The 18,151-nt window shown below is 44.4% G+C and overlaps 2 protein-coding genes across 23 annotated transcripts in view; one reads left to right on the forward strand and one right to left on the reverse strand.

The window, feature by feature from the left end:
- Positions 1 to 7,891, forward strand: part of CTNNB1 (catenin beta 1) — a 40,958-nt gene extending 33,067 nt beyond the window's left edge. For 3 of the 7 annotated variants that reach the window (XM_074031787.1, XM_015445703.4, XM_045385012.3), the window contains 8 exons: positions 765 to 868; positions 953 to 1,291; positions 1,559 to 1,717; positions 3,151 to 3,270; positions 3,782 to 3,932; positions 4,021 to 4,142; positions 5,467 to 5,527; positions 6,584 to 7,891. In XM_074031787.1, coding sequence (XP_073887888.1) covers positions 765 to 868; positions 953 to 1,291; positions 1,559 to 1,717; positions 3,151 to 3,270; positions 3,782 to 3,932; positions 4,021 to 4,142; positions 5,467 to 5,527; positions 6,584 to 6,792 — 1,265 coding nt within the window. In that variant the 3' untranslated portion in view covers positions 6,793 to 7,891. The remainder of the gene's footprint in view (positions 1 to 764; positions 869 to 952; positions 1,292 to 1,558; positions 1,718 to 3,150; positions 3,271 to 3,781; positions 3,933 to 4,020; positions 4,143 to 5,466; positions 5,528 to 6,583) is intronic. The other 4 variants (XM_065540414.2, XM_005546747.5, XM_074031789.1 and 1 more) reach the window with 2 other exon arrangements.
- A 6,175-nt stretch (positions 7,892 to 14,066) lies between these two features.
- Positions 14,067 to 18,151, reverse strand: part of ULK4 (unc-51 like kinase 4) — a 701,729-nt gene continuing 697,644 nt past the window's right edge. For all 16 annotated transcript variants that reach the window (XR_012431020.1, XM_074031785.1, XM_074031786.1 and 13 more), the window contains 2 exons: positions 16,680 to 16,765; positions 14,067 to 14,264 (listed from right to left, as the gene is read on the reverse strand). Coding sequence is in view for 15 of the 16 variants with exons in the window: in XM_074031785.1 (XP_073887886.1) it covers positions 14,201 to 14,264; positions 16,680 to 16,765 (150 nt within the window). In the remaining variant the exon portion in view is untranslated. The remainder of the gene's footprint in view (positions 14,265 to 16,679; positions 16,766 to 18,151) is intronic.

Genomic DNA, 18,151 nt, shown 5'->3' on the forward strand with positions numbered 1-18,151 from the left:
GCCCTTTAATATCATCTGACCTACTGTATGGTTTTAGTTTATTGTATATTTGTTGTCTGCCTCTTCCAACTAGATCATAAGTTCTGAGGGTAGGAACTTTTGAATATTTTTGCTCACTGGTCTATCTCCAGCTCAGAACAGGACCTGATAGTGAATAAATATTTTTGAAATGATTGAATGGATGAAAAGAAATTAATAAGAATATTACCGCTGGGCGTGGTGGCTCTCATGCCTGTAATCTCAGCGCTTTGGGAGGCCAAGGCAGGCGGATCACAAGGTCAGGTGATCGAGACCATCCTGGCTAACATGGTGAAACCCTGTCTCTACTAAAAAATATAAAAAATTAGCCGGGTGCCTGTAGTCCCAGTTGCTCGGGAGGCTGAGGCAGGAGAATGGCATGAACCCGGGAGGCAGAGGTTGCAGGGAGCCGAGATTGTGCCACTGCACTCCAGCCTGGGCGACAGAGCGAGACTCCGTCTCAAAAAAAAATATATTACCTAAGGGGGATAGTGGAGATAACAAAGACTTCTTCGGCTTAGGAAAGGAACAGTAGCTATTTGACAATTTGTCACTAGTGATGTGAACTGGCAAAACGAGGGAAACTGAGCAACATTCTAGAAAATGAGAGGAAAACAAATACTTAGGTAAAAGGAAGTAAACTCTGGAAATAAAGAAGGACACCTTCTAAGACTAGAAAATATATTTAGGATTGATAGCAACTTCTAGCTAATGACTAGGGTCTTACATCCTTTTTAATTTTCTAGGTGGAATGCAAGCTTTAGGACTTCACCTGACAGATCCAAGTCAACGTCTTGTTCAGAACTGTCTTTGGACTCTCAGGAATCTTTCAGATGCTGCAACTAAACAGGTAAATTCTGAGTAAATTGACGCCATGGGAATAGAGTCAAGATGAGTATGTGCTTGTACTGACCATTTGTTTTTATCTTCATAGGAAGGGATGGAAGGTCTCCTTGGGACTCTTGTTCAGCTTCTGGGTTCAGATGATATAAATGTGGTCACCTGTGCAGCTGGAATTCTTTCTAACCTCACTTGCAATAATTATAAGAATAAGATGATGGTCTGCCAAGTGGGTGGTATAGAGGCTCTTGTGCGTACTGTCCTTCGGGCTGGTGACAGGGAAGACATCACTGAGCCTGCCATCTGTGCTCTTCGTCATCTGACCAGCCGACACCAAGAAGCAGAGATGGCCCAGAATGCAGTTCGCCTTCACTATGGACTACCAGTTGTGGTTAAGCTCTTACACCCACCATCCCACTGGCCTCTGATAAAGGTAAATTGTCAAAGTAGAATTTACCTTTGTTGCAGAATTGAAAATGAAGCATCTCTAGCCGTTGGATGGCTAAGCATAGTGATCAATAAATAGGAATTGTATTCGTTAGTAAGTAGGAAGTATGGCTGCGATAGGGGTAGGATTCTGAAATGTTTGTGTAGTCAGAACTACTTTTAGTTGTTCCCAATAGATTTATTGTGGTGGGAATTTTAGGCTAAGAAAATGATTGTGTTGAGTTGTATGCCAATTCTTCCTTCTGTTTTTCAGGCTACTGTTGGATTGATTCGAAATCTTGCCCTTTGTCCAGCAAATCATGCACCTTTGCGTGAGCAGGGTGCCATTCCACGACTAGTTCAGTTGCTTGTTCGTGCACATCAGGATACCCAGCGCCGTACGTCCATGGGTGGGACACAGCAGCAATTTGTGGTGGGTAAATTCTTATAGTGATACCTGGCTGTCTAAAAGGAATGCATAGATCCAAAGATCTGAACTTCTTTGGTCATTTGTTCTCCCCGTCCCTTTTCCTGAAGAGCTGATGACAAAATATGACTGCAGAGAAGATAAGGCATAGTGTGGCCCCAGTGATATTTCCTTGGACACGTCCTTCACATGGTCAGTCTTACAAAGGTTGGGTTAGGCATTTCATGTAGTGTTCTCATTTAATTTACACAAAGGCCCACTTAGGAAGAGGTAGAGTCATAATTTGAGACCAAATCTGTGTAATTTCAGAGCTTCTTACCCTTGCCTCATCATAAATTTTGACAATAAATATTTAGCAGTCCATTTTATTATCTTTTCTGTGAGTTAAACTTTTTTCATGGACCTAAGAATATAGTATAGACATACTTCAAAAATAAGTAGTAGCATTTCTGTACTCTTAACCACAATAGTCTCAACCTGAAGCTTTGATACAAAGTTTGAGTCTTAAAAGTAGCTTCATTAAAAGTATAGTCTGAAGATACTTCTGATTTCTCAGACTTTAAGACCTTATTTAATTAGGTTAGTTTAGAAAACAAAGATGGAGCCTACCAGAACAGATTTTAGGAATCTCATTTTGCTGGTTGCTTTGTGTATGTACTCATACTGGGGCTTTGGCTTGCTTCATTTATTACTGTTGGTATTGGCCCATCTCCATGAGGTGACTTAATAGAATGTTGAGGGAATCTTTTATTTTAAATCTCTTTTCTAGGAAAAAAGGAGTTTTTGTATCCTTGCAAGAATCAAATTATTTATAAAAGCTGCTAAATGTAGCAGAATCATAACCCCTTTTAAAACTCAAATCCAGAAACAGGAGAAACAGATGGTACTTAAATATTGCAAAAGCTAACTTCTCCTATACATGAGACTGTCAGCTGAATAGTCTTGGAAGAGTGAGGAGTGGATTTTTCTGCTGGCAACTCAGTTAGTTTTAGCAGTTGGTGCTAAAACTTGGCAAAGTTTTCACCAAATACATGGAAGATGTACAAAAATAGAGGGGGCATGTAAAGGAAAAACGTTGACATAGTCTGAGCATTACTTTCTCATCTTCTCTTTTTATATACCTTTTACTCAGAATGATTGGTGCCCTTACTGTAGGAAAGTTGTCTTCGGGATTCAGTGCTATGTGGAAGCTCTGTTGCACTGTGTATGGGGAAGGGGTGCTGCCTTGAATTAGTGCTGCCAGGAGGCCTCTTTTCAGTGACATTCAAGTTAATGGAATCCTCCTTCATTCCCAAACGAATTGCAAGTTATGGGGAACTTCGGGTATATAATGTAAATAATTATAGTCTAATAATTATTCCTCAGAATGCAAAGCCTTTCAAGTTCAGAAACTTTACAGAGGAGAATGCCCTATTTGTTAACCATGTTTCTTTTGGCAGGAGGGGGTCCGCATGGAAGAAATAGTTGAAGGTTGTACTGGAGCCCTTCACATCCTAGCTCGGGATGTTCACAACCGAATTGTAATCAGAGGACTAAATACCATTCCATTGTTTGTGCAGGTATGTTGTTTTTAAGTGTTCTAGGTTTTATGTCCCTAAAATTTCCAGATTGTAATGACTAATAAAATTTCAGAAAATTAGGGACCATAATAGGGGCACCAATATTTAATTTTATGAAAATTCCCTTCAGTTTTTTGGTCAGTAGGAGAAATATTGAGACTCGAGAAGAGGGAGGAGATTTCACATTTCACTTTTACGGGTGCCTAGTTTTAGAGGGGAGAGCTGACCTGGGCTGCCAGAGGCGGGACATAGGCCCCCAACCAATTCTGGATTTTCCAAATCTTAGGTCAGTTAGAGTTGCCTCTGAAGAAAGGGTTTATAGCTAAAAAGTATTCTGGAAATCCAATGCTCTAGGGTATTAAACACCCTAGGACATAAAATTCAGAGAATATTATTTACTACAGTGTGAATGCCTCTTGCACTCTGAATTCGGAATGTTTGCACCACAGTGGGGGGCTTGTCATGTTTTAGCTTTAGATTTAATTAGGTTTTGTTTGTGTTTTCTCCCTAGCTGCTTTATTCTCCCATTGAAAACATCCAAAGAGTAGCTGCAGGGGTCCTCTGTGAACTTGCTCAGGACAAGGAAGCTGCAGAAGCGATTGAAGCTGAGGGAGCCACAGCTCCTCTGACAGAGTTACTTCACTCTAGGAATGAAGGTGTGGGTAAGTAAAAAGGAACCAAAGCCTTTAGCAGATGTGTACATTGAAGTCTCAGTTTTTCCTCAAGGGCCTTTTTTTCCTTGTCTCTTAGCGACGTATGCAGCTGCTGTTTTGTTCCGAATGTCTGAGGACAAGCCACAAGATTACAAGAAACGGCTTTCAGTTGAGCTGACCAGCTCTCTCTTCAGAACGGAGCCAATGGCTTGGAATGAGGTAGGGAAATGTGAGCAGTTATTTATCTGGTAGTTTCCTAGAGTGGATAAGGCAGCTTGTTCTTCTCTCAAAACACTTAGTATACATTCATTTGCATTGATGTTTCCCTGGCTTGAGTATTTCTTCTTTATGCTGTCCAGCAACTGCCCTAAGGAAGAACTATAACACAAACTTTAAAGCGCCTGTTCAGAATCATTACAAATAAGTTGTGCTATTTAAAATTATAATTCATAAGGGAGAAAGATGAAAAATGTTACCAGATTAAAGATGATTTTTCAAAAGGATGTAAGGAAAGAGGCAGTGTTAAACACTGTTAGAGGACAGTTTGTCAGTAGTTTTTACTAAACTTTAATAAAACTTTTCTATTTGACTTTCTGCTATGAATTTGTCTTCAGTATTTGTCCTCAGTACAGGTGTCCTTTGAAACATTGTTTCTAATAAAACTAGAACCACCCTGGAAGTTTATTTTATCCACTCTGTAGTGATCACTGATGGTACACAGTCATAACAGTGGATTATATTTGTTGAGCGAATGGAAAGAGAGATTATTAGGTTTAAAACGATGCAGCTCTTGAGGCCAGGAGTTCAAGATCAGCCTGGGCAACATAGTGAAACCCCATCTCTACAAAAAAATTTAAAAATTAGCTGGGCATGGGGATGGATGCCTATAGTCCTAGCTACTGGGGAGGCTGGGACAGGAGGATTGCTTGAACCCAGGAGTTAACAGACTGCACTCAGCAACAGAGCCAGACTCCAACTCAAAAAAAAATAAATAAATAAAGGAGAGCAAATTACCAGTGAGTGGTGTGTTACTTGGGTTTTTAATAGGCATCTTATTAACATGTTCCAACTTGAGCCCTTAACTTTCTCCACCTACCCCCTTCCACAAACCTGTTTTGACTGTCTTCTCTGTCTTGATGTCAGCTTTGTCTGTCCAGCTGCTCAGGCTAAAACTTTTCTTTCATACAACACATCCTGTCAGCAGCTCCTGTTTGGGGGTAGGCATTTTGCCTGTTTTTTTTTTTTAACTGCTATATCTCTAGCACGTAGAACAGTGCCTGGCAGCACATAGTTGGTGCTTAATATGTATTTGTTGAAAGATCAAGTCAGTGAGTATTTTTAATGTGAGGTGCAAAGAGAAAAAAAATGTATCTTTGAGGGGTGGAGTTTTGAAGAACTTCCATTTTCTAAGTATTTGTGTAATGTTGGAGTTACTTGTTTCCTTTGTAATCTGAAAGTATGCTTTAAAAAAATTAGTGTACTTTTAAGTTGAGAATTTTCATTTTGCTTTTTATTCTTTCTTGCCTTGTGCCTGTTTATCTAGACTGCGGATCTTGGACTTGATATTGGTGCCCAGGGAGAACCCCTTGGATATCGCCAGGATGGTATGCGTCTCATATTTCTCGATTAACTCCAGATCAAGCTAAAGTTCTAAAACTTGATCAGAAGAGCTGGTTTGCTCATCTGGGAAACTAGTGTTGGCAGAAAAGTAATGGCTTCAATTAAAAGCAGTTCTTAAATTCCAGTCAGCAACAGTATCTTTAACGGAGCACAGGGAATTCAGAGCCACACAATGAATAGCAGTAGGATTACACCACCAACAAATACATGCTACTACTAGGCCTCTGCAGTGTAGGATGTTACCGTTTACCTGGCTTTTTATTCTCTTTTTGGCCAGAGGACTCATAATACCTTTTGTCTACAAGCTACCCAAGGAAGACAGGAAAACTCCTGTCTCTAGGCTCAGATCTGGGGTGGGTTTTTACATAGTTGCATTATCAGGGTTTTCTTGAAAAGCGAATTCACATCTGGGTAATGAACATAGAGGATGGGGTAGACCAGTAACAATTACAACTGTCTTACATTTATAACCTCATCTGCTTCTACCTAATTATGAAACCACTAAAGCGCAGATTCTTACTGTGACAAATAACATGTCAACCCTAAGATAAAATATGTTGAGGTTTCATTGAAATAGTGCCTTAACTTTCCTTAGTACTTTTGTTGGTGTCACTTGGACTTTTTGTCAAGATAGATTACACCTGCCAGACCTCATTATTGTCTTAATCCTCCTTCCCATGAGTTCTCATTGCCTAGGTGGTCACACAGTAGATTCCTGCTTCTCCTTCTTGGGAACCCCAAGTCTGACAGGGGTAAATGCAGTGTGTTCAGGGTTACACTAATGATGTGACTAGGCCCTGCTGGTGTGCCTCTCTGATGGAAACAGACGTTATTTGTGTAGTCTCATGGGTGGTCTGGCACTGAGTAATTACTTGGCTAAAGAAAGCTAGAAGTTGAAGAGGCTAGAAAGCATTGTTTTCTGACAAGTTTGCTGCTGAACTTTGGATGCCCTAACCTCAGTGTTAATGTCTATGTCTGTTTCTCTCCTGTCTCTTTTGCCTTCCTTCTTGCCTATTTTGTTCATACCCTGACTCTTCTAGATCCTAGCTATCGTTCTTTTCACTCTGGTGGATATGGCCAGGATGCCTTGGGTATGGACCCCATGATGGAACATGAGATGGGTGGCCACCACCCTGGTGCTGACTATCCAGTTGATGGGCTGCCAGATCTGGGACATGCCCAGGACCTCATGGATGGGCTGCCTCCAGGTGATAGCAATCAGCTGGCCTGGTTTGATACTGACCTGTAAATCATCCTTTAGGTAAGAAGTTTTAAAAAGCCAGTTTGGGTAAAATACTTTTACTCTGCCTACAGAATTTCAGAAAGACTTGGTTGGTAGGGTGGGAGTGATTTAGGCTATTTGTAAATCTGCCACAAAAACAGGTATATACTTTGAAAGGAGATGTCTTGGAACATCGGAATGTTCTCAGATTTCTGGTTGTTATGTGATCATGTGTGGAAGTTATTAACTTTAATGTTTTTTGCCACAGCTTTTGCAACTTAATACTCAAATGAGTAACATTTGCTGTTTTAAACATTAATAGCAGCCTTTCTCTCTTTATACAGCTGTATTGTCTGAACTTGCATTGTGATTGGCCTGTAGAGTTGCTGAGAGGGCTCGAGGGGTGGGCTGGTATCTCAGAAAGTGCCTGACACACTAACCAAGCTGAGTTTCCTATGGGAACAATTGAAGTAAACTTTTTGTTCTGGTCCTTTTTGGTCGAGGAGTAACAATACAAATGGATTTTGGGAGTGACTCAAGAAGTGAAGAATGCACAAGAATGGATCACAAGATGGAATTTATCAAACCCTAGCCTTGCTTGTTAAATTTTTTTTTTTTTTTAATATCTGTAATGGTACTGACTTTGCTTGCTTTGAAGTAGCTCTTTAATTTTTTTTTTTTTTTTTTTTTTGCAGTAACTGTTAGTTTAAGTCTCTCGTAGTGTTAAGTTATAGTGAATACTGCTACAGCAATTTCTAATTTTTAAGAATTGAGTAATGGTGTAGAACACTAATTCATAATCACTCTAATAATTGTAATCTGAATAAAGTGTAACATTGTGTAGCCTTTTTGTATAAAATAGACAAATAGAAAATGGTCCAATTAGTTTCCTTTTTAATATGCTTAAAATAAGCAGGTGGATCTATTTCATGTTTTTGATCAAAAACTTTATTTGGGATATGTATGGGTAGGGTAAATCAGTAAGAGGTGTTATTTGGAACCTTGTTTTGGACAGTTTACCAGTTGCCTTTTATCCCAAAGTTGTTGTAACCTGCTGTGATACAATGCTTCAAGAGAAAATGCGGTTATAAAAAATGGTTCAGAATTAAACTTTTAATTCATTCGATTGTGTCACTCTTTTTTTTTCTTGTCATTAAATGGTGAGGGTGGTAAGTTTATCCAACTCAACTTTATACTGAGGAAGATACATAGTGAAGTAATTTGTTATAGCGATAGAGAGGCCCTTCTCTAGATGCAATTTGCCAAGTTTCTTCAGCATTTGGCCCTGGGTTACATTGCACCCCCAAAAACGTGTTTCAGCCTTGCACATTGTGATTAGTTCTGGGCTTTTGTGGGAGAAAGCCAAGCAGACTGTCTATCATCTATCTCTCTCTACCCCAATCTCCCCGATGGTTTGATTCCATTAAGGTAATGAAATATTAACTACCTGGATTTGGATTTGAATCACCTTCACACAAGTGTGACTCATTGGGAGAGGGGAATTCCTTCAACTCTACTTTGAACTAATAATTAAATAGGTTTAAGTGATGATGTTTATCTGAACATAATCAGAACCAGAATGAGCCTTCCACACTATCTGCCAGATGATCCTATCAGTCATCCTGGTGGTAGGTCTTACAAGCTTAGTTCATCTCTTCAGGTAGACCTGTTAAGACTTGTTTTGGTCTTCTTATAAAAAGTGAAAGTGTTTTGTCTTTAGGGAGAGCTGTTTCTGATTTACTGTTTTTATTTTGATTGATTGATAGTGACTATTATGAGAAAAACATACATTCAGTTCTTTTTCATGAAAAATCAGCTTCATCTGGGGAGGCCTTTTTGTGAATGCCCTTGCTTTGCAAAAATAAATTCTTCATTGTGGTCTAAAATGTAATTAGGGTTTGAAAAGAAACATTCACATAGCTGATGAGGTGGTAGGTCTCAGGTTCTGTCTCATGTGTGATAAACCAAACCAGCCAGTATTTCAAGAAGCCTAGGGCTATTGGTAGGTTAACACTGTGAAGATCTTCAGTGAATTCAGCTTTCAACATAAAGAGCCACCGCAGGGTGTTTCATTTACAGAACTTTTTAAAACCAGAAAACGTTTTCAGAGCTTTGCTAATTCATTGTATTTTTGAAGTTTAAAAACTTCTTTTAATGTGGAGAGTTAATCCAGTTCAGCAAGGTGGTTCTGGAAATACCAAGGGTGAATAATAGCCAAGACGCTTAGGAAAAATAGGAGTATTTGCTCTAGCAGCTGTCAAGGCCTAACTAATATAAAGCTAAAGTTAACCCTGTTACAGGAATAGGGATAGAATAACAGGCATTTGAAGATTCTTCAGAGACAGCGTTGGAGATCAGTGTTGGAGGAGAGGGACTTTTTCATAAAGGTGTGAAACAGCCATTGGAATAAAAAATATAGAAAAACATCCATGACCCAACAAAATATCAAGATTTTAAATAAAGGCAGTATTACTGATTGTTTCTTTTGCCTCAAGCATCAGTAAGGCTTGGTGGGCCACAATGTTGACATCCTATCCTGGATGCCCATGTGTCCAACAATCTCTGTTCACACAAGAGACACTGGAGTGAAAAACTACAGCTTCGGTGATGTGGGTATCAGTATAGTATGCATATACTTCACATAATACTGAACAAAAGTCACAGATGCATGCTTTAGAACTCCATTGATCTTCATTGATTCAAAAAAGGGACAAGCTATTTTAAGGAAAATATCCGCGGATGGAGCAACGAGATGATTAGTTGACTAGAAATCAGAATAATGGTTACCTGGAGAGGGAGGTGCACAGGATGCTGGCAAGGTGCCTAACCTTTCCTGTAAATGGTGGTGAAGAAAGTGAGGTCAGGTTTTCAATACCAGAAATAGTGGTGGGGAGGAAAAGGCCTAAATGAAATGCTGCCCACTTGCATTTTTGGGTACAGGAGGTGAAAATGACAAAGTGAACATGGCCGTTGAGAATAGGAGGGCTTTCCAGTGTAAGTTTTCTTTTTTCAGTTGTGCTGTAGTTAATGAGACAGCCTTGAGAGTTAAGACATTTGATTCCATTGCAGCAACCACCATTGAGCCAAAAGAAGGAAGCTTTTCTATGTTGGGGCAGATCTTACAGACATGAAGCTTTGAAATCTGATGATCTGAATCCTTAATAATGAAAGATCTTAAGATAAATACACTCTAACTCTTGGTTGCTATAATAAAAAGATGTGAATTGTGCTGTTTTGTTTGTTTATAAAGCAAAGAATGCTAAATTGATGTGCAGTTCTATTAAGTGAGAACCTGCCTTGCCTTGCCTTGAGCAGATCACCCACTGAAGTGAAATTATGATATCACGGCCTCCTGTGTGGAATTTTGTATAGTATCCATTCTACCACTTGAGACTCCAGTAAACGTAGAAGGAGGTGACAAGTTTCAGAGTTCAGGTTGTGGGGGAAGGTCATAACAGGTATAGGGGTATGCAGGAAGGCAAAGGAGAAACTCCACCCCTATGTATTTCCAAGGTAGGTTTGGGCATGAATGGGGAAAGGTCCGTGTGTCCATAAATGTTATTTCCATGTTAAGTACGACTGAGAGCCACTCTGTGACAAAGCAGTTCTACTCAGAATTATTTGAGGTATACTCCCAAGTATGTACAAGGAATTCATTGCAGCGCTATCAGAGATAGCAACCCAAATAGCTATCAAAAGGGAACCTAACTAGTTAAGCAAATTTCGATGCATCTATTTGGTGGACCACTGCAGTCAAAAGGGGGAAAAACGGCACATAAAGCTGTGTTTTGGTATAAAATGGTCTTCAAAATACATTATTAGGAGAAAAAGCAAGGAGCAGAGTTGACAGCTGCTCACGTATGGGTAAAAAGGTGGGTGCAGAATCTGTGAAGACATGCATAGACCATCCCTGGATGCACACAAAGACCCTGGTGACAGTGGGCACCTTGTAGGAGGAGATAGGGAGAGGACTAACATAGTGTGAGGGAGAGACTCTGCTGTCTATCTTTTGGGTGTTTTCACCAGGCTTCATTGGTGCCAGGCTTCTGGATTGGATGTTACCATTGAAATGTAATCATCAAAACAATGCATTTGTCCACCGCCTCAACATCAAGCCTCTGATGGGAGAGGCCAGAGGCTGGACTTTTAAGGGCCAGTTTAAAGCTCCTCATTCTAGGCCCAGCTTCTTGCTCCCACACACCACTTCTCAACCGCACTGAAGCCTGAGGCCAAGACTGCCTAGCTTTGCCTAGTCTCCCCCAACCCCACTCCAGACAGCTCTCCCAGGAGGCCAAGCCTCTTGTAGCTTTCTTGTAGCCATACCACTTGCTACCGTAGCCCCTGTATGTATAAGATTATATTCCACATTGCATTTTTCTGTTGCCAGGGGAAAGAAAAAGGGCATCTTGCTTCAGGTGGAGACAGGAGAGACCTGGTGAGGGAGATGCCTCTCCCATCACCTTGTACAAGAGCCATCACCTTGTACAAGAGCCTTAGCTACCAGAGCCCCCATTTTCTCAACTATAACACAGGGATGATGGCTGCCCTGTGTTCACAGAACCGACCTGAGAACCTCATTAGCTAACAGGAGAAACTTGAAAAGATAAACTGCAAAGAACCATAAGAGTAAATTCTGTTGCTGCATTCCACTGACTCAGGTGCCACGAGTGATTATCAGCACCTTTCAAGGCACCTGTGACCACCGTTACCCCAAACGGTGCTTCCCAGAGGGACAGCTTAATGGGGATGCACACTTGGCCTAAGTTAAGGCAAGGTCTTGGAACTTTGGGCCTGCTGTTAGTGGAGGGGGAGGAATAGTCCTGTGTGCAGCCACTCACCTGAGCCGCCTCTGTGCCCTATTGCTTGTCACCTCCTTTGCCTCTCACCTCTGTGACTTCAGTGACACCATTCATCCCTGAAGACAGCCAGTGGATTGTAGCTAAATGGCAAATAGCTGACGCTTGGGGATGGAGGGAAGGAGAGGGCTAGGAGGGGTGGGCCCCTTGCCACTGCCAGAATCCTAAGAGCTGAGGGGCCAGCTCTGCTCTCAGAATGGAGCCACTTAGGCATGCCAAATACTAAGGTACAGGCCTGGGGAGGGCAGGGAAGGGTTACTACTACAAGCTGCCCTCTGCCCAACCAGGCTGCTCATATCCCCTACCTCTGAAGTCAAAGGGACCTAGGCTGCTGCTTTCCATAGGCACCTTTCTTCCAGGACACAGCCTCACCAGGGTACAAGGCTTGGCATGGACTAACTTTAGTGACCCGGCACGTTTGGCAGGGCAGTGAGCTCTGCTTGGGACCATCATCTCCTTGTCCTTGCTGATCCAGATAAGCTTTTCCCCAGATAGGCAACACTGGGGCCCAGGGCCAGGAGTGGTCCACTGAACAAAATGGCTCTGGAATAGTAAGAGTTTCCTCTTCTCTGTTAAACAGCAAAGGCTCCTCCTTGCTCAAGTGAAAAGGGGAAAGAAGGAAGAAGAATCTTCCATTGCTCTGAAATACCTTGAGAGGACTCCAGACCCAGAACCCCACGGGCGTTCCCCCACCTAAGAACTAAAGGGAGATGGCAAAGAAAACAAACCTGAGCCTGTTCCTGTATCCAGCAGGCAAAGCCACTGGAGCTGAGAACCAAGCCTCTGGCTGCTCCATCAAGTACTCCCCACTCACTCCCAGAAATGCAGGCAAAACCAGCCAGGCCAGGGCCACATGGGCACACACAGCTGGAGATGAGCACACCGCCCAGGAGGACTTAAATAGTGAAGCCTCCCCACCATGGGCAATAAGTAGGCTATGCGAGGTCAAATGAAGCTGCCTGTTCCTGGGTCATGCTCTTAGGGGGCACACTCTCATATCCCAATTAGTCACAGCCTAAGCTTTGTGTACCCCATTAGGGGATGAACACAGGGTATGGAGCCAGAGTCCTGGGTTCAGCCAAGCTGTGGGGCCTTGGGCAAGTGAAAACGGCTCCTCTGAGTCTGTCTTCTCATCAATGAAATGAAACTAAGGCGGCTTGCTTTGCAGGTTGTGGTGGGGATTACATAAGGTAATTGACATTCCCTTTGATGCAGTTGTGCAGAGAACTGTTTTCATTGTAAAGCAGTGAAACCATATCTGAACTATAACACAGGGATGATGTCTGCCCTGTGTTCACAGAACTGACCCGAGAACCTCATTAAGTAATGAGGTGCTGATGAGGATGCTTCTGGCTGGGCTGCAATGAAATGCTTTACAATGAAAACAACAGTTCTGTGCACAAGTGCATCAAAGGTAATGTCAAATGGAAACTGTCAAACTACCCAGATTACTGTGTCAGAGGGGCTGTTGATGACAGCATGACCAGCTTCCTGAGATGCAGTAGATGGGGCCAACTGTGGGCCAACATGGCCACTGCCTGGGACAGAATCCATCTGGGCAGTGTTAGAAGGCAAATCCCCTAAGCAGCAGCACCATAGCACTGGAGCTGGGAAAAGGCTTGGCAGCCACTGATTCAGTGTAGCCTTTTCATTTTGCAGATGGGGAAAATGAGGCCCCAGAAAGGTCAAGGCATTACCTCAACTTACCCATCTGGTCGGAGCTGCCCAGGGCCCACCCCTACCTACCCAGTCCAGATTCAGGAGTAAGCCTGCCCAGTACAGCAGTCCCAACATACTTCCACAGTATCCACCAAATATTGCCATGGGCTTGACTGACTCTTACATAGGAGGTTCTAAGGCATACGTGAGAGGGAACATGAGGCAGATACGGGATCAAGTGGCAGAAGTTGGGGGAAATGATTCGACCCTGATGCCATCATCCCATCTAGATGGGAAAACCTTCAAGGAAGCCAGTGTTCTTGAGCATTTTGCATTCCTTTAGGCAAACTTTTCACTATCTGTGCTGGTCAGTGAGTGTTACCTAGTCCTCCCCAGGATTCTTGGAATCAGTTTGCTCCTGAAATGAACAAAAGCCAGGCATGTAAAAGGGGAGAAGACAAGAGGCTCAGAGATTAGCTTCCAAAGGCTTGCTCTGGAGCTGTGGCTGGGAGAGCATTCCTGCCTGGTCCGCCCTTCCGCTCTTCCCTGAGGAGAGGAGAGATGCTCACAGATGCTGGCAGGCTGAGGACTGTGCTTCGCATCCACTGCTTTACTACCACAGGCAGTGCTAACCTTAGCCCACCTGGCCCACACAGAGAGGGAAAGGACATTCCTGAGAACAGCTAACAACCCTGGGCTTCCCAGATGCATTCCACAGGAACCGAGGAAGTCCATTCTGAGTCAGTTTTCTAGGCCCTGGGGTTAGTGAGCACTTGGGCCACCAGGTTCTGCGTTCAGGTGACTTTATTAGGTCCAAATACAGCTGTGAGGGGATGTGGCAAAGATGTCTGGGAGCTGACCTCGCTTGTGCATCCGAGGGCTGGGGTCACAGGGTGGGCTTGTGCGAAGCACTTTCTTGCCTAGTGTCCAACAGCTTGGAGGATTTCCAGGGCCAAGGGAGCCACCATGCTGTCAGCAAATGAACTGTAAGAAAAACCAAAGTAGGTACACTTAATAGGCATCTTTAAGGTAAAATGCAAGGGGCCAGTCTCTTTTATACCCGCCTATCTGATGGACCAGCTGCAGCATCCTCTTGGAAAGAGCTATTTCTGAGCTCCCAGCCCCAGCCACCAGTCACTATCTGAGCCACCTCTGCCAGAAACACTGCCACTGAGCTGTAGGCAGCCAGACTCTACCAGGCCTGGGGCCCTCAGTGGGCCTGCCCGGCTCCTGCCTGGAGCTGACTCATGTGTCCCAGACCCACTCCACACACTGACCCTCCCTGCTCCATTGCCCTTTCCAGCCAATCAGCCAGGAGCTTTCTTACTCTTAGAGGTGTGAATGTGCAATTAAGAGCTTAAAATGGGAACTTTGTTACTGGAGCAAATTGTTTGAGACACATTTAAACCTATGTTTAACAACTGTTAGCAAAGAAAAGACTGAAACCAGTGACCCTTGAAGTGTAAAATTAGCTCGTGGCACACTCTTGACTGCACAGAAATAGAGCTGGTACCAAATAAATGGGTGGGGGCGCTGCATGAAAGATGTGGGTGGCAGTGGGATGGGGCTGTGACCAGGAGACCGTGCCATGCATTCCTGCTCTGCGCATCAAAGCCCCTGTGTGACAGAAGGAATGCGTTTGAACTTGGCCCGCCCCTGGCTGAGTCTAGGCTAGACTGGTGGGGCCATGCTGCCCACCCGCACACAGCAGGCCCAGTGAGGCTGGAAAGCACAGAAACGACTGGCAGGGCAGCATCGGAACTGAGAATGCCATCCATTCGTTCTTGGTTGACAAGAAAACCCTTTCTGGTTAGGCCATCTGAGCAAAGTCCAAACGAGAACCGTGCAGGAGCAACTTCCCTGCCCAACACAAGATTTGTCTGGTGTAGACGTTTGAGATGCTGGAGTGCTGGGTGTGGGTACAGGACAGACCACCAGCCTCATGGACCACTGAACGTTGTTTTGACACATTTGGTCCAAATTTGGGTCCAGCATGAGGATGTGCTATTTTTGGCTAAAAGGCAGTTGTAGGTCCCTACTATGAGGAGTCCCATAGCGCAGGTGCCTAGAGCGAAGGGGCTCTCCAGAGCTGTCTGTCAAACTCCACTCCTCTGTGGCTTTCTCTGTGCCCTCAGCATAAATCTGTGTAGCTGGCTTCATAATGGCATTTTGCACAAGGTCAGGATCCGATGGCATGTGCTCCTCAAAACGGTCTTACAAGAGGCTTATAGGCCAGTCCAGGGAGTCACTGTTCACACCTTACATGGCAGGGGCTCAGCAAGGTGTGAAGGGGCTTCTTGCAGCAAAGTCAGTCTCTCCTGCCCCTCACCTCACAGAAAACCATGAATAAGAACTTACTTCTATGGTTTATGCTGAAGACAAAAGGGGTAGGGTTAGGCTAAAAAGGATGGTGTCCTCCCCTCTCACCTATCCAGGATTAAATGCAAAAGGCTGATTGGAATTGAACCTTCTCTGCAAATTCACCTTCTTAGCAATGCTTCAGCCACTTATTTTTCTTCAGATTAGTAACAAACCCAAAGCACACCAGGAAGCAGACTTCATAGAAACATGTAGTTCTAAAAACAGAATCTACCAGGAAATGGCAGACAGCATTCCAGGTCCAGTGAAGGTCAGGCACCCCACAGGAGGCGGGTCCTTCTCCCCACGGTGGGGACATGCTCCACTGAGCATCAGCGTCTCTGTGGGGCTGGCTGGGATGCCGGCTCCTTCTGCTTCTACAGCATGTAACGTGCTCCTGGGTGATGGGCCTATCCCCTGTCTGTGGAACTCACTGCTAGGATGTTCTAGACACACTGACTGTACAGCCAAGGACTGGGAGGCTGGCCTAACCCCATGCTGTCAGCTTCTGGGTGTCAAATACGCAGTTGTATGTGGTCCCTCGGAACTTCTGGCTGAGGAAGGTAGCCTGGTGCGGCAGAGCAGACTAAGCTGTCACGTTTGCCCCAGCCCTGCCTGGGCCTTGAGTCCTCCACAAGGTGGTGATGAGGATGCCTCTGCCTGGGCTGCTGATGGGGGCACGTGTGCACAGGCCAGGGGCTGCCTTTCTCATGAGGTTCCTTATATCTCCCACTTGGTCATCCACTCAACCTCCGTGGGTGCGTCAAGGTGGGAATATTGTTTCCCCTGGCATGACTAAGACTTTCTCTCCCCCTGTGGATTCCTGTGCCCCCACCTTCCCCACCATAACTGGGGATTCCCGGTGGGTGGAGTGGTAGAGCTTCCCCTCCCACAGTGGGAAGGATCTCAGTGGACAGTGATGGGCTGGAAGGTGGTGGTCCCTGGTGTGGAGGGAGATGAGCGGGGGGAGTGAAGAAAGGAATGGCTGAGAGTGTGTGCTGATCTGGAGCAGACTCTGCTGATCCTCCCGGCCCCACTTACCTACTCCTGGGGGCCAGCTGCTCCAGAGCCTGCAGGAGGCTGCCCGCATTCTTGAGGCTCTCCAAGTGCTTCTCATTGGAGGTGATCTGCAAGGGCAGGAGGGAGAAGACAGTGGTCAGCTGACCCATCCTGATTCATGCCCTGTTAGATGGGCACCCTGAGTATCAGGCCTGCATGGTGCTGTGGCTGCCTAAGGCACTGGGGAGGGTGTCCCCTGGGCTTGTCTGTAACCCCCATGCCTAACCTCCCCCCCAGAGTACTGCTGACCAAGGGGAAAGAGGCAGGACACTGGTGGTCCTTGGGGGAGGGACAAGGCAGTCCGCTGGGGCAGGAGACGACCAGTTCAGGGCAGGATGCCTCCTGCAGCTGTCTCAGGAGGGTTTGTGTCTGGGAACCTGAACTTTCCAATTAAAGCAAAACTACGTTTTCTGTGCTGGGACTCAGGAGGCCTGGCTAGCAACTAGAAATCTGTTTTTGGGGCTCTGAGCCCAACATGATCTCTTTCATATGGACAGAAGGATGCCAAGAAGGTGCCTGGGGACCTGGGAGAGAGGCATTAATAACTAAACCCCAGGAAGTGTGCCCATGCTAATCGCCACAGTCCTGTGAGAAAAACACTTGGGCGTGCCTGACTCTGTAGCACCTATTTGCAGAATCATAAACTCTCAGGGCTAGAATAGGCTCAGGTGGGGATTTATCCAGCTCTGGCACCCAGAGACCTTACAATTCAGTCCCTCTATAAAATGAGTCCATGTCCTGAAAGGCAGAGAAGAGAAGGCTTTGATTCTACTATTAGACTTGCTTCTCTTAATTTACCATCGCCTCCTATTGTTATCTTTGTTAGTTTAAAATTTCTTGTAATAAACACTTGTATGGCACTTTACATTTCAGAAAGCTGTTTCCTATATGTTTTCTCATTTAATCTTCTCAACAGCCTACCTTACAAGGTAAGTATATATCATGTTTTATTTATGAGGTAACCAAGTGCTACAGGAGTCCACATGGAGCCAGATTCCCCACCATGAGGTTGGAACCAGGATGGCTTCAGCTGACTTTGATCACAGCAACCAAGGCTGGATTATTGTCTCCTTAGTTAAGAGGCTCAACATTTTTTAACCAATCACTCATGATAGGTCACAGGGGTAACTCAACATTAACATGAACTCTGAATTACATACGAATGCATTTGCACCTCCACTGAGATCCTCTCCCACTTCCTGAGTATGCCAGAGAACAGCTGGCAGTTCAACTGCATCAGGTGTGATTTCTGCAAAGATTTGCAACTCGGAAGAGCTGCGTGTCAATTTGTTCTGAAACTGCATCCAACTTGATGTGTTCAAAAGACTATTGCTTAAAAATGTCAGCTGTAGTTCAATTATGTCTGAAGTACGCATAAACTTACACTGAAGGTACACTCAACATCAGGGTCTTCAGTGAGGATTCCCACCTCATTTTTCTCAGAACTGCATCAA

Source organism: Macaca fascicularis, chromosome 2, assembly GCF_037993035.2.
Source record: "Macaca fascicularis isolate 582-1 chromosome 2, T2T-MFA8v1.1".
Lineage (NCBI taxonomy): Eukaryota > Metazoa > Chordata > Mammalia > Primates > Cercopithecidae > Macaca > Macaca fascicularis.